Source organism: Mobula birostris, chromosome 6 (assembly GCF_030028105.1).
Source record: "Mobula birostris isolate sMobBir1 chromosome 6, sMobBir1.hap1, whole genome shotgun sequence".
Taxonomy (NCBI): Eukaryota; Metazoa; Chordata; class Chondrichthyes; order Myliobatiformes; family Myliobatidae; genus Mobula; species Mobula birostris.
Window position 1 is genome coordinate 186,677,365 of NC_092375.1, and position 22,527 is coordinate 186,699,891.

Below are 22,527 nucleotides of genomic sequence, written 5' to 3' on the forward strand. Positions count from 1 at the left end.
GGGCTGAGCTCAAAGAAGTGGCCGTGGCTGGAGGCTGACATGGCCTCGGGCTCGAGTTTGGTGGGGGCGGCGGCAGGTAGTGCCAAGGCGGCCAGCGAGAACAAACTGGAGGAGAGGCTGTACTCGGTGCTGTTGCAAGATCGAAGAAGATAGAGGTGCATAGCCGCCAACCCCAGATTCGGGACGGCACCCACTGACTGATTGACTGACTGAATTTACAAAATAAATTTTGGTATACTTTCATCATAATGAGAAGGCCATAAAACATAGGGGCAGAATTAGGCCATTCAGCCAGTCAAGTCTGCACTACCATTCAATCATGGCTGATCCTAGATCCCACTCAACCCCGAACATCTGCATTCTTGTCATATCCTTTAATGCCCTGACTGATCAGGAAACAATCAACTTCCACCTTAAAAATACCCACAGACTTGGCCTCCACCGCAGTCTGTGGCACAGCATTCCACAGATTCATTACTCTCTGGCTAAAAAAATTCCTTCTTATCTTTGTTCTAAAAGGTCGCCCCTCAATTTTCAGGCTGTGCCCTCTAGTTCTGGATACCCACACCATAGGAAACATCCTCTCCACATCCACCTTATCTAGTCCTTTCAATATTCAGTAGGTTTGAATGAGATTCCTACGCATCCTTCTAAATTCCAGTGAGTACAGGCCCAAAGCTGCCAAATGCCACTCATATGTTAACCCTTTCATTCCCAGAATCATCCTTGCAAACGTGCTTTGAACTCTCTCCAATGACAACACATCCTTGAAGGCCATGAGGAGCAGGAAAAAAAAATTTCGAAGAAAAATACCGCATTAATGTCATTGTAAAGGTGAATTGTTTCTTTAAGGTTGTTATAGCTGTGGGTGGTGGTGGGGGATAACTTCCACTACTTATTAAATGCTCCCAATGGCATGCGTCTCAAATAGCATCTGACAACCAAGTCCAGCTCTTGGCCTTCACATGTGGCATAGCTACTAAGCCTGGTGGAACCATTTCTACAGACAGGAGAAGGTGCAAGGGTGGGTTACTGGTGCCTTACAACCAGTCACTTCAGGCAGGTGGGGCTCGTCAGTCGAGTTTGGCAACTCATCTCAGAGAATAATTTCTCATGTTCATTGATAATTTCAAATAAAATTTCTATATAAATCTTTTTAAATTTCTGTTTTTGTACTATTTATCTTAATTTAACTATTTAATAAACATATATATAACTATATATATATATATTGTAATTCGGTTTTTTTCTCTATTTATCATTGTACTTCTGCCACAATCTTAACAAACTTCACAACATATGCCTGTGATATTAAACCTGATTCTGATCACATATTTTCTCCCAGTAATGCACGTCTACAAGTCACTCTATAACTTGAGAATCTGAATTATTTATTTCTGCAGCACAACTAGGGATTCATTACTAAAGGAGAGCATTTTATGACGAGAGGTAACGAGTAACATTATCGTACCTTTATTACAATGCTCCAAATCATACATCAGTTTTCAGCCTGAAGGGCAGACACATGAATACCATTTAGGTGGTGATGCAGACAGGAGGCACAAATAGCTGCAGGGGTTTGAGAGACATGGATTCCAGCCTACAACACAATATATACAAATATCCATAATTATGTAGAAATCACTATTGTCAGCAAGACTAGTTAAGCAAAATAGTGTACAAAAATGACTGGAAGCATTTTAAGACATTTTAATTTAATACAGAATTCAGATCTAGAAAATATTTGCTTTGTAGAGTGACTGATGATGCCAACTTTAGAATATTGTTCCTGTAAGCTTGGATGTAATCCAGGCAGAAGATATTTTCATATTGTTTTCCTATCACAGAAATAGTAAGCAAATACAGTTTAGACCACAAGACCATAATACATAGGAGCAGAAATAGGCACATTTGGCCCTTTGAGTCTGCTCCTCATTATTTTTTTCTACTTCCTCCTCAACCCCAATTCCCGGCCTTATCCCTGTAACCTTTGATACCATGTCCAGTCAAGAACCTATCAATCTCTGCCTTAAATACACCCAACAACCTGCCCTCCATAGCTGCATGTGGCAACGAATTCCACAAATTCACCACCCTTTGGTTAAAGAAAGTTATCCACATCTCTGTTTTGAAAGGGCGCACCTCTATCCTGAGGCTGTGCCCTCTTGTTCTGGACTCTCCCACCATGGGAAACATCCTTTCCACACCTACTCTGTCTGGGCCTTTCAACATTCGAAAGGTTTCAATGAGGTCACCCCTCTTCCTTCTAAATTTCAGCAAATACAGACCCAGAACCATCAAACGTTCCTCGTATGATAGCCCTTTCATTCCTGGCATCACGCTTGTGAACCCTCTCTTCTGGACCCTCTCCAATGCCAGCACATCTTTTCTAAGAAGAGGGGCCCAAAACTGTTCACAATACTCAAGGTGAGGGCCCACCAGTGCCTTATAAAGCCTCAGCATCACACCCTTGCTCTTGTATTCTAGACTTCTTGAAATCAATGCTAACGTGGCATTTGCCTTCCTCACTACTGACTCAACCTGCAAGTTAACATTTAGGGTGTTCTGCACAAGGACTCCCAAGTCCATCTGCATCTCAGATTCCTGGATTTTCTCCCTGCTTAGAAAATAGTCTGCACATTTATTTCTACTACCAATGTACCAATGTGCGTGACCATGCATTTTCCAACATTGCATTTTATTTGCCACATTCTTGCCCATTCTCTTAATCAGTTTAAGTCCTTCTGCACCCTACCTGTTTCCTCAACACGACCTGGCCCTCCACTAATCTTCGGATCGTCTGCAAACTTGGCAACAATGTCATCTATTCCATCATCTAAATCACACAGCATAAAAAGAAGTGGTCCCAACACCGAACCCTGCAGAACATTACTAGTCACTGGCAGCCAACCAGAAAAGGATCTTTTTATTTCTACTCACTGCCTCCTACCAATCAGCCAATGCTCTAACCATGTTATTAACTTTCCTGTAATACCATGGGCTCTTATCTTGGTAAGCAGCCTCATCTGTGGCACCTTGTCAAAGGCCGTCTAAAAATCCATATATACATCTATAATTTCCTTTCTGCTGCCTTCCCCCTTTCTTAAAGAGTGGAGTAACATTTGCAATTTTCCAGTCCTCTGGCACCATGCCAGAGTCCAATGATTTTTGAAGGATCATTTCTAATGCCACCACAATCTCTAATGCTACCTCTTTCAGAACCCTAGGGTGCAGTTCCTCTGGTCCAGGTGACTTATGTACCTCTAGGTCTTTCAGCTTTTTGAGCACTTTCTCCCTTGTAAAAGTAGCTGCACCCACTTCTCTTCCTTCACACACTGCAACATCAGGCATACTGCTAGTGTCTTCCACAGTGAAGACCGATGAAAAATACTCATTTAGTTCATCAGCCATCTCCTTGTCCCCCGTTATTATTTTTCCTTTCTCATTTTCTAGCGGTCCTATATCCACTCTCATTTCTCTTTTATTTTTAACATATTTGAAAAAGCTTTTGCTATATACTCTGATATTACTTGCTAGCTTGCTTTCATATTTCCATCTTTTTCTTTCTATAGATTTTTTTAGTTGCTCTCTGTAGGTTTTTAAAAACTTCCCAATCCTCTATCTTCCCACTAATTTTTGCTTTGTTGTATGCCCTTTCTTCTGCTTTTACAACAGGTTTGACTTCCTTTGTCAGCCATGGTTGTACTATTTTACCATTTGAGTATTACTTCATTTTTGGAACACACATGTCCTGCACCTTCCTCATTTTTCCCAGAAACGCACACCATTGCTGCTCTGCTGACATCTCTGCCAGCAGCTCCTTCGAATTTACTTTGGCCAGATCCTCTCACATACCACTGTAATTTCCCTTACTCCACTGAAATACTGCTACATCAGACTTTACTTTCCCCCTATCAAGTTTCAAGTTGAACACGATCATATTACAATCATTGGTTCCGAAGGGTTCTTTTACCTTAAGCTCCCTAATCACCTCGGGTTCATTACATAACACCTAATCCAGTATAGCTGATCTCCTAGTAGGCTCAAAGACAAACTGCTCTAAAAAGCTATCTCTTAGGCATTCAACAAACTCACTCTTGAGATCCATTACCAACCCAATTTTCCCAATCGACCTGCATGTTAAAATCTCCCATGACTATCTTAACTTTGCACTTTTGACTCGCCTTTTCTATTTCCTGTTATAACCTGTGGTCCACCTCCCAGCCACTGTTGGGAGGTCTGGATATAACTGCCATTAACGTCCTTTTAACCTTGCGGTTTCTTAACTCAACCCAAGAGGGTTCAACATCTTCCAATCCTATGTCACATCTTTCTACTGATTTCATGTTATTCTTTACAGGTAGAGCCACACCACCCCCTCTGCCTACCTTCCTATCCCTCTGATATAACGTGTGACCTTGGACATTCAGCTCCGAACTACAACCATCCTTCAGCCACGATTCAGTGATGGCCACAACATTATACCTGGCAATCTGTAATATTGCAACAAGATCATCCACCTTATTTCTTATACTATGCGCATTTAGATACAACACCTTGAATACTGTATTTGCTGTCCTTTCTTACTCTGCATCACTAATGATTTGATACTCAGCCTGTTGGCTGCAACTAAGTCCCATCACCTGTCTGCGCTTCTTGACAATCTGACTGCACGCTATCTTTACTTTTTTACCATCCGTCTTTTCCTAAGTCCCTTCACTCCAGTTCCCACCCCCCTGCCAAGTTAGTTTAAACCCTCCCCAACAGCTCTAACAAATCTGCCAGTGAGAATATTGGTCCCCCTCGTGTTCAGGTGCAACCCGTCACTTTTAAACAGGCCATACCTCCCCCAGAAGAGATCCCAATTGTCCAAGAACCTGAAGCCCTGCCCCCTGCACCAGTTTCTCATCCATGCATTTATCTGCCGAATTATCCTGTTCCTACCCTCACTGGCACATGGCACAGGCAGCAATCCAGAAATTACTACCTGGGGGGTCCTGCTTCTCAGCTTTCCACCTAGCTCTCTAAATTCTCTTTTCAGGACCTCATTGCTTTTCCTTCCTATGTCATTGGTACCAATATGTACTAAGACATCTGGCTGCTCTCCCTTCCTCTCCAAAATGTTATGGACGCAATCTCAGATATCCCCCACCCTGGTACCTGGGAGGCAACATACCATCCGGGTGTCCCAGAATCTCCAGTCTATTCCCCTCACTATCGACTCCTCTATCACTGCCACTCCCTTCTCCTTTCTCTTTCCCTTCTGCACCACAGACCCATGCACAAAGTCTGTAACCCCATCACCATGGCATTCTCCCGCGAGGTCATCCCCCACAAAAGTATCCAAAGCGGTATACTTGTTATACTTTATACTTTATTGTCGCCAAACAATTGGTACTAGAACGTACAATCATCATAGCGATATCTGATTCTGTGCTGCACACTCCCCGGATTACAAATATTAAATGTTATAAATATTAAAAATAGTTAAAATTAGTAAATATTAAAAATTTAAATTATAAATCATAAATAGAAAATAGCAAAATGGGAAGTAAGGTAGTGCAAAAAAACAGAGAGGCAGGTCCGGATATTTGGAGGGTACGGCCCAGATCCGGGTAAGGATCCGTTCAGCAGTCTTATCACAGTTGGAAAGAAGCTGTTCCCAAATCTGGCCATACGAGTCTTCAAGCTCCTGAACCTTCTCCCGAAGGGAAGAGGGACGAAAAGTTTTTGAGGGGAATGGCCACAGGGGTGCTCTGCTCTTCCTGCCTATTTCCATTTCTCCTGACAGTCACCCAGCGACTCGTCTCCTGCAACTTCGGGGTGACTACTTCCCTATAACTTTGATCAATTATATCCTCACTCTCCCGTACAAGTTTAAAACCAGAAGAGGAGGGGAATTTTCTATGAGTTCAATTTACCATTAAACTTTACTTGCTGAGTAAACGCTCACAAGCTCCATAGTCCTGAAGTGTTACCAATTTTGAATATCAATAGTACAAACATTGTGGCATTTACCGTTTGATGTTTCAGTTATTAAACAAGCACTAATGTTATTAGGTCTCTCAAAGTCCAATCCTACATCCCTGTCGTGAGAGGTGGAAATGGGTAAGGAAGACCAACAGGGCTCTGGTGAAGCTGTATAGGCCAATCCCCTGTACAGTGGATGCAAAGATTTGAAGAAACATTGATGAACTCCATTGACTTCAGAGGACAATGGAGATGAGAGGTCCTCAATGGACTAAACTCCACTGGAAACTAAGGGCCCAAGTAAGTATGTAAAATATTAGGGTGGCAGAACTCCTTCCCCCCACAAACCTGTAGGTCACCCTTGGGAAAAGTGTAGCACCTGCATAGCCCACCCCCACCAATCAGGGTCACATGAAGCCATGGGAGCAGGTGGTGGATGGTTGTATGAGCAGCAAGTCCTGCATATCCTGGTTATGTGACCACTGACGCCAGACAAACAATCTCTGAAGAGCATTGATAATGGCTAGGGGGAGGTCACCCGTTTTGTAAACACACTGCCCAGAAGAAAACAATGGCAAACCACTTCTGTAGAATTTGTCAAGAATAATTATGGTCACGGAAAGACCATGATTGCCTCCATCATACAACATGGCACATAACAAGTGAAAGAACTAATACTTTTGACATACCAGGAGGTTGCCTTACAGAATGAATGGCAGCAATTCCAAGGGGCTGTACAATATTACTGATCATCACAGTCTGATTCCTTCCATGCTACTTATTTACTCCAACAACACGGTTGGAATGCCGATCAGCCCAATAAACAAAATCTTCAAAAATGGTTAAGGCATGTGGGTGTCTCAATATCTACAAAAGAGAGTGTTATGATCTGAAATACATACTTTCTATATAATGCATTCAGCTATTTCCTAAAATAAACAGGTGATCTAACATTTCACTTACTAAGTCACTTGCCAAAATTTGTCTCCTGTTATTTCCATCATAGTCACAGTATTCAATAAAATCCAAATATGCATCAGTTAAGTAGTTTAGTTGGATAATCAATACTTAAACCGTTGGGCCAGTAGATCTTGTTGCTTATCAGAACAGTTCGCAATGTGCCATCCATGCTGGCTTTTTCTATTCGTGGATTTCTTCCCCAGTCTGTCCAGAACATTAGGTGAATACTACAAGGTAAAAATCAAATGAATAAACCCAATTAAAGATCACAATATCTCTCCAGTACTCTCCAGGACCATCAACAGCGCTGGACCTCAGTTACTTTCTGATCCTTAGGGTTCATCCAAGGGTCAAGAAGAGGAAGGAGTCTTAATTCTTTGTGATCATTTATTTTAAAGTTTAAACAAACATACAAATACTAGGCAAACTAATTGAGGAGCTGAGAAGCAAAACAGAGATTCAATGAAAAGAAGAAGAAAAGATAAGATGGCACCTCTGAAAAATCTTTATAATCCTGTTACCTTTATAGTCCAGACAACAGAAATTCCTTAGATAAGACTGAACCAATCAATAGTTGCAGAATTACATCACGTGGGAGAAGTGTTAACACTTAGTCAATGAAAAATGAGAAAGGAGATAAACTGTTATGTAACTGCTATACTTCTTCCTGCTCGTAAGTGGAGACAAACCACTACGTACTGCGAAAAATTCGTGTTTGTTAAAAAGTATATATTATGATTAAACTATGACTTTAGCCATATTAATTCAACTAATATGTTATAAAACATATTTTTAAAACAGTGGATTCCAACAGCAGTTATCATGACGGCTTTTCGATGCTTAGCAACTTTGTTTATTTCACAGAATGGGGAAAATAGATCACAAGTTAAACAATCAATATTTAACTCTTTTGAAATATAGTTTCAAATGAGCAGTTGACCAATGTTTGTTTTTTCTCCTTATTGCTCATTTCCACGGTATTACGAAATATGATCAAGCTAAGGACCAACTGAGGGCACTTGGTTGAATCCACAAGATCCAGTATAAAAGTTTGAAGTGAAACAATTAAAACTTAACACCCAAGGTTGCTGGTAAATGCTAGGATAGATTAAACAATCTTAAAAGCTTTAGGGTAAATTTAGTACACTGGTATTTCTCCAATACCTATTGCATAAGGAGCACAAGTAGAACGGCCCAAGAGCAGACCGAAACAATAAAATTGTTTTTAAGTTATTTATTTATTTATTTGAGATACAGCTTGGAATAGGGCTTTATGGCCCTTTGAGCCACACTGCCCAGCAACCTACATATTTGACACTCGCCTAATCACGGGACAATTTATAATGACCAATTAAACTGCCAACTGGTACACCTTTGAACTGTGGGAGCAAACTAGAACAGCTGGAGGAAACACATGGTGGTATTGGTCATGGGGAGAACGTACAAACTCCTGACAGGGAGTAGTGGGAATTGAACCTGGATCACATGAAATGTGAAGCATTCTGCTAACCATGCTACTGTACCACCCTATTCTTATACGTTATTATTAAATTGTTAATTGATTTGTTATTGTCACATTTACCGAGATACAGCTAAAAACAGATGTCTCCAAACACAAAAGTAGTAGAAAGTGAAAAGCAATGGTAAACAGAAAACAGCGTAACAGATAAAGTACATTGCAGGTACACATTTTTTGGTGGTATTGGTAGCTATTGTGGGTGGTGGGCTCCTTCTACCAAAGGAGATGTAAGGAGCTCCTTCCCTCCACCAGCCTGCAGGTCACCCTGGGGCAAGGAATAGCACTTGCTTAGCCATCACCACCCCCCCACACCCCGATCACGGCGACATGAATATGAAAACAGGTTATGGATAGTTGTATGAGCAGCTGGTGCATATCACAAGTCCTGGTTATGCGATCACTGACACCAGGCAATCTCTGAAGAGTATTGATAATGGTTGGGGTCACCCATCTTGTAAATACACTGCCCAGAAGGCGGCAATGACAAACCACTTCTGTCGAAAAATTTGTCAAGATTAGTCCACTTCTTTTTCTATTTGCACAATTTGTTGTCTTCTGCATTCTGGTTGAACACCCTAGTTGGGTGGTCTTTCATTGATTCTGTTATGGTTATTAAACAAGAGCAGTTGCCCTTCCACCCCAACACACATTTCATGCAAATTTTAAAAACACATTGAATTTAAATTTTGTCTTACTCAGCTCTAGGATCCAACATCAGACCTCTTGGATTTGTTATATTATCACTGACTAACACAGTTCTGTGGCTGCCATCCAGTTTTGATACTTCAATTGTTTGAAGAATGTAGTCCACCCAATATAGATTGCGACCAATCCAGTCCACAGCTATTTATTCAGTGACAGTCACTCCACTATCAAATATCTGTTGGCAAAGAGATTGAAACATTTGTAAAAAAGCCTCATAGTAAAAAAAATAGAAATTAGACCATATAAAACCACCTTCGCGTGTATACTGTACATTCCAAATTCTATGAAATATGAATTGTGTGTGAAAATCAGGGATTTGTGCATGATTTGTAAAGTCCAGAATCCTCATTCCACATTCTTCCTAACATCAAATGTGAAATCCTTCCTGGATTTTGATTTGTATTGTGTGGCCTTGTGCATGTTACAGACCTCACATGCAGGCTTCCAAATCAGTAATGAAGCCTGTGTGGAAATAATAATAGTAATAAGTGCTTGATTAATCCCAAGTAGAAATTATTTCATTACAGCACCAACTTTTAAAAACACACTTAGCAATAATAATAAATGGTAATAATAAATATAATAATAATAAGTAATAATAAAAAGTACTGAATAATATATACAACAATAATTTGCCAATGTACAATAGTGGGCAATACTGTGCAATAATACTGTACAAAATAATAAAACAGAGACTATTGTACTATGATGTGTGTTCTGTCGCTCAGAGACTAACTGTTGTATATGCTTTGTTTTGAGTTGGAAGTTTGAAGCAACTTTCTAAATGACTTAAAGTATGGAAGTAGATCTTCCATTGCAAGTAATAAATGCGCATATAATTTGATCCACTCTGAAATTGTTGTAGTTTGTTACTGTATATTAGAAGACCTAGCTGAACAGTGCACAGCACCTGCTTTTGTGCAATCTAAGGGTTGCACCTGAAGTGGTGCCAGTTGGGTACAAGATATATAACAGTTCTATTAACTTACCTTTGAGTTATTTACTTAGCAGTTCTCCTCGAAAACACTGACTCCCACTCCCCCATAAGCTCTTTACCAAATTTGACGCCTCTCTAGTACCACTGATCATCCAATTCACCAACCCTCTTGTCACCCAGTAGTTACCAAATGCCATCCTCATTCACCTGTTGAGCCCTTCCCTAACCAGTGATCAAACATCTTGGGCCTTGGGTCCTTTCAAATCTTATATAGCTAGCCAACAGCAGCAAAAAAAAATGTTGGTACGCTACTCAATGACCTATCAATGCACTTCCACAAGTCCTGAGAAAGTTGTAGGCCATAATTTTGAACATAATGAAATATGGCACTAAACAGACCATTTAGTAACACACATCCATGGTAGTCCCTTCCCAATGTTTGGTTCCATGGTTGGCACTGAATACCAGGAAGGGAGTACAGTGGTGGTCAATACCATGGTAATTATGTAGTACCAGTGATCAAAGACACACCTCCAACCCATACTTGTTTTTACTGTTGAAAGCATAATTCCCAGAATTGTTTTTGAACACTTTAGAGGTGAAGGATAATTATGGATTCTTGAGTTTTTGTGAATTTTAGTTTCAGTAGCAGTATGAATTAAATGACAAGGTTTTCTGTCCACAAACAATTATTGCAGAACATTTCTATTGCAATGGTTTTATGCATCGGATGATAAAATTTCATTGGAAGTCCTATTTTCTAAATGTCATTAGGAACTTAGCATACCAATAGAAAGGTTCCATAAGATGGAGCACCCAATGGAAACCCATGAGGTCAAGGAGAGAACCTACAAATTCCTTACAGACAAAAGCAGGAATTAAACCCAGGTCACTGGCATTGTAAAGCATTGTGCCAACCACTACGCCACCAAGCTACTTTGTAGAGGACACAGGCATCTACATGAAAAAGAGTGCAATGATGATTCACATGTAAAAATGTGCACTACTTGCTTACTACTGGTCTTACCCAAGGGGTTGACTTCTGCTTTGGGATTTTTTAAGAAAAGCTCAAGCTTAGCTGAGGCCCTGCAAGCAAGTCTAATGCCTTGGATGTTTCGAATACTCTTCCACAATGTTCATTCCTCCACTCACGCTTCACTTCCTCAGGCACACCCAATATTCAGAAGAATGAGGGGTGAAACCCATCGAATGGTGAAAAGCCTCGATAGAGTGGATGTGGAGAGGATGTTTCCTATGGTGGAGGAGTCTAAGACCAGAGGACACTGCCTCAGAAAGAGGCACGTCCTTTCAGAATGGAGATTAGAAGGAATTTGTTCCGCCAGAGGGTAGTGAATCTGTGGAATTCATTGTCACAGGAGACTGTGGAGGCCAATCATTGAATATATTTAAAGTAGAGATTGATGGATTCTTGACTTGCAAGGGCATCAAAGGTTACAGGTAGAAGGCAGGAGAATGGGGTTAAGGGGGATAATAAATTAGCCATGATGGAATGGTGGAGCAGACTCAATGGGCCATAATTCTGCTCATATATCTTATGGTCTTTTGGTCTTACATCCATTTACCTGAAGCATCTGCAGAATATACGTAGACTGTATGCCTTAATCCTATCCCAAACTCACCCCTTCCTACGACAGGATACAAGGCCTTTGAGTAAAGTTTGTATTTAAACGGCACTGTGAACTATGTTTTGAGTCTCATGTACAAAAGAGCTGTGTTTCCTGCAGACCTTTCACAGAAACAGCTCACGTGACCTATGCTGGGCTACTTTAAACTTAAAACCAAACATGTTACAATAGTTGGACATCTATGCCCATTATCTGCATTATCATGTTAGAATCCACCATAATGGATAAAGTAAGCAACTTGTTTGAAATCACATTGTTCTACCAGAGAACAGAAATATACTTACAATTTTTCGATCTGTTCCATTTTGAAAAGCACTCCAAACCTTGTCCTCAGTTACGTCTGACCAATAAATTCGACCAGTCTTAGAATCAAAATCAATTGCAACGATATTCCTCCCATCACGGATCACACTTTGTATGGTAGGTGGCCGTACATTGATGGTTTCAGAAACCAGATGACCGCGACTTGCCACCATTAACTGAACATGTGTTGAATCTAGATAGAAAATCAGCATGTTAATTGTATTGATTTCAAAGCAACAAGAATTTACTAAGAAATTCATTAAAAACTTACTAATTATGGCTTAGCCATTTACATTTACATCTTAGAAAACCCAGTGGAGTTGAGGATGACACGCTTCTAATCTAATTCTATTGATTTCAAAATAATTGAAGTGTCCTTTGTCAGATCTGCAGACTCTGCCTTGGGTGACACTCAGTAGCACACATGGGTAAATTGCTTGGAGTTCTGTGTTCATTCCACAATTGGCAAACGGTTTTCAAGTGGTTTTATTGCAGGGATTTAAGGTACTTGGTGCCTTCCCTGATGCTGAGTCTTAACTTTAGCAGTTAAGGAGTTAAGACCAAGGGACCTCATCAAACAGCAAATACTAGCTCTTCAAAGAGGAAAATTCTTGCCATGATGGAGATCGGATTTAAGTACTTGTTTCTGGTGGTGTGCAGACAATTTTGTTCAGCTGGTAGAGATGGCTGAGGATGAACTTATAGTTGATGCTGATGATGTAGGCTTAGGAAATATATTGATGCTGACAGAGGATTTTACTATATTGGCACGAGTGATCATTCTCCAAAAACCTGAGCCATCGGCTACTCAATCCAGCATCACCATCAAGAGCCAGTTCATACTTATTGGGCACATAGAAGGCTGGGAATTTTGAGCATGCTGCCTGGTTTGAAGTCTTGGCTTTCAAACACCTGGTTGAAGGCTGTGCAAGTACACTGAAGGCAGTGATAAATTTTGTCATTGATAATCTACCTTCACTGAGAGTTGATTCCCAAGTTAAGATCATGTTGTGGACCCTATCATGGATCCAGTGCTCCTGGTGTTGCCTCCTCTACGTTGGTGACACCCGTGGTAAACGGGCAGTGCTCTGTTGAACACTCATGCTCCATCCAGCAGAAGCTGTGCTTCCTGCTAGCCAAACATCTTAATTCCCATTCCCATTTCCATCCCGACATGTCATTGCGTGGCTTCCTGTGGTGCCAGAATGAGGCCACCCTCAGGGTGGAGGAGCAACACTTTATATTCTGTCTGGGTAGCTTCTAACCTGATGGCATGAGTAAAAATTCTTTCCCACCACTTCCCCACTTCTTTTATTTCCCACTCTGGCCTCTTACCTCTTTTCATCTGCCTATCACCTCCCGTGGGTCCCCTCCTCCTCCCTCCCTTTCTCCTATGATCCACTCTCCTCTCCTATCAGATTCCTGCCTCTCCAGTCTTTTATCTTTCCTACCCACCTGACTTCACCTATCATCTTATAGGTATCTTCCTTCCCCTACCCCGATCTTTTTACTCAGGCATCTTCCTCATTCCTTTCTAGTTCTGAAGGGTCTCGACCTGAAATGCCAACTGTTTATGCATTTCCATAGATGCTGCCTGGCCTGCTCAGGTCCTCCAGTATTTTGTGTTTGTTGCTCTGGATTTCCAGCATCCCATCTGCAGAATTTCTTATGTCGATGTTGTGGATCTTGCTTGTAGGGAGAGCGGTCTATGGTTAGTAGATGTCTGATGCAAGATCCACCAGTTATGTGCTCAATCATCACTGCTAGCTGAGCAAAGCTGTCTGCATTTTGTAATTCCATGGAGGTGAAGGTTGAGCTGATCTGGGTTCTGTGGTTGAGATGACAAGATCAAATAGCTGGCTAGTTCCACTTCTTTGGGAGGCTAGTGGTATGTGCGGCAAGGAAGATTGAAAAGAGAATGAAGATCAAAAACTGAAGAAGCCAGAAATCTGAAAATAAAACAGCAGGCTAGGCAGCATCCATGGAAAGGAAAATAGCACGGGCAACCCTGGCTCAATTCCAGCCGCTGCCTGTAAGGAGTTTGTATGTTCTGTCTGTGACCGTGTGCGTTTCCTCACACAGTTCAAAGACATACCAGTTGGCAGGTTTATTGGTCATTGTAAATTGTCCCGCAATTAGGCTAGGATTAAATTGTGGGATTGCTGGGCAGCACAGCTCAAAGGCTGGAAAGACCTGCTCTGTGCTGTTTCTCAATAAATAAAAACAATAACATAAATTCTAATCTTGTTTCACTGTATCAGATCTATAGCCTTCTATGATTTTTTTCAATTCAAATGCTTGTCTAGAAATTTACTTACTTAATTTAATTTAGCGATTGTAATGTTCTGGTGCAGTGTTGGAACTCTGACTAAACACCAAGTTAAACCGGAGCCAATGAAGACAGAGTCGTAGTAAGGTTAACCATTTACTGTTCACTCTTCCACATTAACATCGTACGGTGAAAACTGTTGATGATAAATACAAACATTCTGGAGAGCAGGGGCTCTCTCTGCTTTCAGCGCGAGTCTCCGGCCGCCCCGAGCAGCGGGGGGGGAGGGGGGGTCCCGTCAAACCGCCGTCGGGCTCGAGCCCACCCCGCCTCTGGAATTGAAAAGCCGGCACGCGCGCCGCCCCAACCGCCGCTTCCTTCACAGAAACCGCGTTAATATTTTTACTTCAAGTACTTCCTCATGAACTTACGGCGTTGCTTCTATAATGTTTCTTTGTGGGTAGAAACGGAGCTCTTCAGGATGGCGCCGCACGCGCGGCTCCCGCCTTCACACCTCCCCCAACCGGCGGTGACGTCATCGCACGCCGCCATATACCCTTGACAATGAATTTACCTTTATAATACTGTAACTTAATTATCAACCTTTAGCTTTAACTAGAAAATAGTTACAAACAAATCATTTAAAGCGCAGACCCAACAAAGTCAAATAAATGCCTTAAGGGCAACACAGCGATAGAGCTCAGCACAGGCCCTTCTGGCTCTTCCAGATATGCCACCCCAGCAACCCGAGAGATACCCGATTAACCCTAACTTAACCATGGGACAATTTACAGTGACCAATTAACCCACCCCTTATGACCTTGGACTACAGTAGGAGCCAGTCAAAACCCACATATTTCACATACAGAGGAGGACATACAGAACACCAGAATTGAACTCCAAACTCTGGAACGCCCTGTGCTGTAATAGACTCCTGCTAACCGTTATACTACTGTGATGCCTGCGTTGTGAGAGCATCTGTCACCAGCACTCTTTCAGGCAGAGCGTTCCAAATTTCAGCTATTTTCTGGGTGAAAATATTCCCTGTTGGACCTCGTCTAAGGCTCCCACCTCCTGGGAAGACAGGAGACTCCAGATGCTGGAATCGGAAAGAACACAAAAAAAAGGCAGAAGGAACTCAGCAGGTCAAACAGCTGAGTTCCTGGAGGGAAATGAACAGTCAATGTTTTGGGTTGAGATCCTTCATCTGGATTCTTTTTTAACTCTTCCAGAAGTCTCTACCAAGAAGGTGTAAGGCATTCCTTCCCTCCACAAACCTGACAGTCACCCTTTGACAAGGTGTAGCACTTGCTTAGCGCCCCCGCTCCCTGATCAGGGTCGCGTGAAGCCATGGGAACAGGTAGTGGATAGTTGTATGAGCAGCTGGTACATTATCATGGTTACTGCACCAGGCAGGCAATCTCTGAAGAGTATTGATAATTTCTGGAGTCACCCATCTTGTAAAGACACTGCCCAAGAAAGCAATGGCAAACCATTGTAGAAGAATTTGCCAAAAACTATCATGGTCCTGGGACCATTATCGCCTACATTATACAACAAAGCACATAATGATGTGTTACAACGTGAAACAGGCCTTTCCGATCCTTCGAGCCACACCGCCCAGCATTCCCCCGATTCAACCCTAGCCTAATCATAGGACAATTTACAATGACCAATTAACCTACCAACCGGTAAGTCTTTGGACTGTGTGAGGAAACCAGGGCACCCGCAGGAAATCCACACGGTCACGGGGAGAACAGACTCCTTACAACTAGCAGCGAGAACTGAATTCAGGTCGCCTGTAAAGTGTTGTGGTAACCACTACGCTACCGTCGCCCCCAAATGATAGGATAATGATGGCCCCTTCACAGACTCTAGACGTAACCACCTCAACAGTAGAATAGGAAAGGTATGTCCCATCCGGAGTTTCTCCGGTTAGCGGGTGATTTCCCTCCATGCCTCTCTGACGTAGTGGGGAACAAGGTACGAGGCAAGTGACAGCAGTGGTTTGCCTTTGCCTTCTGCCAGATGAGTTTCTGAAGAGATTACCAGCTCGTAACCCAGCATGGATGGAAAGCGTGCAGGGGAGCCGGCTGGATTCAAACTTGGGACTTTTCATCCCGAAGTCCGACACTGATGCCACTACCCCACCAGCCGGGTCAAGAGTAGAATATATACCAAAAAAAGGGCTTAATATTGAGAAAAAAATCGATTAGAAAGACAATGAAAAACTGCATTGCTAAGATAACTGGAATATGGGAACCATACCAGTTCACACGATATCATTTATCCTAAAAGATAAGTAGGCATATGGGCCAACCCAGGCTACAGGATAGCTGTATCTTTCTGACAAGGTGCCACATTACATTATGATGGAGCTAAGTCAGGGGCTCCCAGCCTTTTTTATGCCATGGGGTGTTACCATTAACCGAGGGGTGCATGGACCCCAGGCTGGGAATTCTTGATCTAATCTGAGCTCAGAACTGAGCAGTCTAAAAACACCCTGTTGGAATTACATACCTCAATTATAATCCAGATATGCGAATGCCGATGACGTCATTCCAGTAAAACTAGAAGTACTTACTACATACTTGGTTCAATCCTGCTATGGGCTACCTAAATTAGGTGTGGATTACAATAGCATTCCTGCTTTCAAAGCAATAACTGTCACATTCAAATGAGCAAATGGCAAGTGACTGAAAATCTGCAATTCTTCTGGCTATTTCTACCTTCCCAATACTATCAGCTGGTTATCTGACTGGTGCTGTTGCATATAGGACTTCTCATCAACCCCATGAATAGTGGCAAGGGTAGTAGAAGAGTGTGTAACAACATTTCAGAGAGATAACTTACTTGCAGATTTCCTGACCTAAATATTATTACTCCAATTTAAAATCTTGTTGAAATTCAGTTCTGAACTCTGCAATTCCCTGCATATTCTGATATTAACAAGCAGTAAAAAAAAACAGAAGTGATTCTGCAGATGCAGAGAATTGAGAGCAACACATACAAAAATGCTGGAGAAACAGCAGGTCAGACAGCATCTATGGAAATTAATAGGGTATAAGAATAATGCAGGCCATACTATACAGAGAAAGTATTATTCGCAGTGGAAGGAAAGAGAATATATAGATTGTAAACTGGAGATTGAAAATGTAGATAAAATGCTTCTTTATAAAATAGATTGTGCAATCTTTTCTCCCTAGTTTAAAGCAGGAGTTCTCAACCTGGGGTGCAGGGACCCCTCGGCTAACAGTAGGGGTCCATGATAGGCGTCCTGGCTTAAAGGATCGATAAGCAAGAAAGTGTTGATAGCAGACAAACTGAATAATAATGTTTTGTAAAATCTTCTGCCCCAATTGAACATATTAGTTTGGTTTGGTAGTGATAGAAGGAAAAGATCATCCATTCGTAATGGATTACCACAGGCTAGTTGGTAGACAAATAGGCAATAATTGTGGATAGAAAATTACATTCCAATAACATGATCTAAATAGAGGAAGCATTACCACAAGAGTTCACTAATGGCCACTATGTTGAAATGAGCAGGTTAGCTCAGAACTAGATGGCTTTTCAGTTCGTAAAAGTGCTTGTCTATTATTACATACTTAATAACTGGTCCAACTTTGAAGCTTTGTATTCATGGCAAAGACATATTACGATGATTATGATTACCAGGTGGCATGGTAGCAAAGTGATTAGCACAACATTTTACATATTACAGTACAGGTGACCCGAATTCAGTTCCCACCACCGCCTGTAAGGAGTTTATACGTTCTCCCCGCGACCATGTGGGTTTCCTCTGGGTGCTCCAGCTTCCCCGCACAGTCTAAAGACCTACTGGCTGGTAGGTTAATTGGTCATTGTAAATTGTCCCGTGATTAAATCAGGAGATTACCGGGCAGTGTGGCTCGAAGGGCCGGAAGGGTCTAGCCCGTGCTGTATCTCAATCAATCAATCAAGGTAGATAGATAGGTATCCAGATATTTATAAATATAGACATCCACTTAGATAAATAGATAGCTAGATAGATCCTACGGGGAAAAAACTGTTTTCTTGGTTTCCATAGATAGATTCACACCTTGTTCATTTTTTCTACACGTCACGTGAAACTATTCCTTTACTAACAGTTTCAGGGACCATGTGAATAAATTCCGTGGAATATATGGGAAAAAATTACAGCAATACAGTTATTGGTCTGATAAAATTCATTTCAGCTGAACACAGAAAAATTTAACTAACTTTACCTGAAACTTTACAGGTCTTTTGATCAGCTTGTAAAGCATAACCTTCATCACAGGTGCATCTGAAAGAACCTCTTTCATTGTAACATATCTGACTACAACTGCCCGGTGGATTACACTCATCCATATCTTCACAGGTCTTCGAGTCATTTGTAAGCTGATAGCCACTTGGACAAGAGCACTCTGCACCAAAAAGCCCCTGAATACATCCATGTGTGCATCCTGCATTGCCTTCCTCACAGCTTTCCATACTTAGATATTGTCAGAAACAAAAGCAGAAGTAATTTCAGAGCAGCATCTTAAATCTTTATTTTAACACTCCCATATTTCTTCATAGCATTTGAATCAACTGTTTCGTATGACAAGACTACAAAACAAGTTCCTGGAGTTAACTTTTAACCTGTTACTGAATTCATGGATAGTAACCTCTCTCAAAGGCAAGCTTATGAAAGCAGAATCAGGTTTAATATCACTATCATGATGTGTTCAAATCTAAACCGCATCAAATTGATTTGAGGACTGATATGTGGAGATGAGTTCATCGCTCAGCTAAGCATGATTTTTTTTCCTTTTTATGATTGATGGCTATTTTGGATTTTTACAGTAAAATAAGTCAAAGTACATTTATTATCAGAGTATGTATTTGGAATACAACTCTGACATTCACCCTCCCACAGACAGCCACGAAACAAAGAAACATCATGGAACCCATTCAAGAAAATATCAGAAAAAGAACAATCTGTGCAAACAACAAAAGGCAAGTGGACACAGTAAGAATATAATGTATTAACATCTAAGAGAAGTTTGGATAGGTACGTGGATAGTAGGGATATGGAGGGCTGTGATCCCGGTGCAAGGTGAAGGTTAGGCAGTTTCAATGGTTCTGGCATGGAGTAGATAGGCCAAAGGGCCTGTTTCTGTGCTTTACTTCTTTATGACTCTTAGATTAAAAATTTAATTACTTATCATGCCACTGTTCATATATTCCATCTTCCGCTGCATGTTAGGTTTACAAATGCAATCCAGTTCAACTCAAGCGTAAGTATAATTACAGGTGTCCCCCGCTTTTCGAACGTTCACTTTACAAAACCTCATTGTTACGAAATACCTACATCAGTACCCTATTTTCACTTTCAGAAGGTGTTTTCAATGTTACGAAAAAAATGCAGCGCGCAATAAAAAATCAGCGTGCAAAAAAATCAGCGCACGATAAAAGGCAGCGCGCCCCGAGCAGCTGCTCTCCCCCGGATTCTCGCCGGCATTGCTTAAACACGAGCCTGTGAGCAGCCGTTTGCAAGATGAGTTCCATGGTATCGGAAAAGCCTGAAAGAGCTCAAAAGGGTGTTACACTTACAGCAAAACTAGACATAATTAAGTGTTTGGATCATGGTGAATGAAGTAAGGACAACGTGAGTTTGGCTTGTGGAAGTTGACGAAGATGATGTTGAAGAGGTTTTGGCATCCCATCACCAAGAACTGACAGATGAAGAGCTGATGCAATTGGAAGAAAAAAGGATAACAATCGAAACCGAATGAGTGATGATAAAGTACGACTTTAGTTTTGAAAGGGTACGTCGGTTTAGGGGATATTTGCAGGATGGTTTGAGTCCTTATTAAAGAACTGTGTGATAGAAAAATACGCGAGGCTCAGCAGTCAAGCAAGCCTTCCACATCAGCCACAGCAGACGACGAACCTCGACCTTCGACATCGAGGAGGACAGTCATAGGAGAAGATGAGCTGCCTGCTCTAATGGAAACAAGCGACGAGATGACACCCCAGTGTCCCACCGCCCCAACCCCAACCCCCAGGCCACGGACAGATACCGATTCGCGGAGAATGCAAAGGTAGCCGGGAGGCACACAGCACACCTTTAAGAAAAAAGCTAATTAATTAGGTGTCGCCGACATGTAATTGTCGGCCCAGATCAGAGACGACGCAATTGGAAATCGGCACTGATCTGGGTCGACAATCACGGGTGGCACCTAATTAATTAGCATGTTTGTTTCGGCTTTTTTCTTAAAGATGTGCTGTTTGTCCCCCGGCTACCGCTGGACCCCTGCGTTCTTCGCAGCAATGTATCGCTCAGCAGCCTGGAAGGTGGGGGGCTACTGCACCACCCTTAACTCCGACGACTCAGTCTAACACACCATCAACAGTGTGCTTGGCGCTGTCCCGATTCCCGTAAGTGATACTACACTGTACATACATTATTTCTACTTTATATCGGCTGTGTATTTTTACGTGTTATTTGGTATGATTTGGCAGCTTCATAGCTTACAGGTTACTGGAAAGCACTTGCGCGTGTTTCTGCCAACAGCGCTTGCGTGAGATTTTCTGCCAACAGCGCTTGCGTGAGATTTTCGCTCCAGAGAACAATTCAGTAATGATTGTGGAAAAGTATTTCTACTTTATATAGGCTGTGTATTTATCATATCATTCCTGCTTTTACTATATGTTACTGTTATTTTAGGTTTTATGTGTTATTTGGCATGATTTGGTAGGTTATTTTTGGGTCTGCGAAAGCTCACAAAATTTTCCCATATAAATAAATGGTAATTCCTTCTTCGCTTTACGATATTTTGGCTTATGAACCGTTTCATAGGAACGCTCTACCTTCGGATGGCGGGGGAAAATTTGAATATCATTCAAATTACGATCCTAAAGTTTAGAGTGATTAGTTTAATCATAATAGAATTTACAGGTGTAAGTTTAAATGAAGTTTTTCTGAAGGTAACTACAGAAACGAGGTGTATGTCCAAGAGTGCTGTAAAAATCAAGGGAAGTGATTGATTTTAAAATTAATTGCCTGAAGCATAAGTAACAACTGTAAGAATGTATAATGACCCAGCATTATTATATACAGCACGCAAAATAACAATAATATCTTGACTTCTGAATCTGATGCATCACTGTAACATGATTTTAATGGCTCACTGGCTGTTATAAACCCTTAAGATCATAAGAGAGAGGAGGAGAGTTAGGCTATTTGGCCCATTGAGTGTGCTCCCTGCTCCACATGGACAAATACAGTACAGTGCAAAAGTCTTAGGCACACTGGGTGGGTGGGTGAGGGTGTGTGTGTGTGTGTGTGTGTGTGTGTGTGTGTGTGTGTGTGTGTGTGTGTATACTCACACACCTATAAGGACTTCTGCACAACACCACAGTACTGTATGTACAGTGCTGGGTCCCAAGTTCATTATACAAAATATGAAAATAATTAAAAGTGCTTTACTTACTGCAGAACGGAGATTCATCTGCACCATTTGGGCAGTCAGGAGCGTGGTCACAAATCTTATCCAAATTTAGACAGACGCTGAGTCCTGGGCACTGCCACTAGTCGCTGCCACATTGAAATGGTTGTGTTGGGCAGTTTCTTTCATCACTCATATCTCTGCAGTCGTTATCACCATCACAAAGCCAAGCCACGGAGACACAGTTTCCATTGTCACATCGAAAATAGTTTGCAGAGCAGTTCTTTGGTAAACAGCTGAGATGTTCATCTGATCCTTCAATACAGTCTGCATGGCCATCACATTCCCAATTTGATGGTATGCAAGAACCATCACCTTGGCACTGAAATTCATTTTGGTGACACATTCCTGGAGGCCGAGTGGCTACAAAAGAAAAACAATGTTGCAATTAACATTTTCTGATATTTAGGTAAAACAACTTTTTGTGTTGTCATTCCACACCACGAGCCTCCAGAAGATCCTCAATATTTTCTGGCCAAGAAAAGTCTCCAACCAAACACTACTCCTTCAGTGTCATCAACAGGACATGGCCACAACCATCATGAGCAAACATTGGAGATGGATGGGGCATGTGATGAGAAGAGAGGCCAACTCCTTCATCAAGACATTTGGACCCTAAAAGCTGGAGGAAATGGAAAAAACCAAAGACAACTTGGCGCTGTACTGTAGAGGCAGAAATGACAATCTTGAACCACACCTGGGGCACAATACAGAAAATAGCC

At 41.7% G+C, this 22,527-nt stretch overlaps 1 protein-coding gene across 1 annotated transcript in view; it reads right to left on the bottom strand.

Moving 5' to 3' along the window:
• Positions 1-22,527, bottom strand: part of LOC140198774 (low-density lipoprotein receptor-related protein 2-like) — a 359,184-nt gene that overhangs the window by 322,130 nt on the left and 14,527 nt on the right. The window contains 8 exon segments of the mRNA XM_072259784.1: positions 1,472-1,600; positions 6,660-6,837; positions 6,934-7,018; positions 7,020-7,157; positions 9,145-9,329; positions 12,022-12,233; positions 18,557-18,804; positions 21,787-22,168. Of these exon segments, the coding sequence (XP_072115885.1) occupies positions 1,472-1,600; positions 6,660-6,837; positions 6,934-7,018; positions 7,020-7,157; positions 9,145-9,329; positions 12,022-12,233; positions 18,557-18,804; positions 21,787-22,168 (1,557 nt within the window).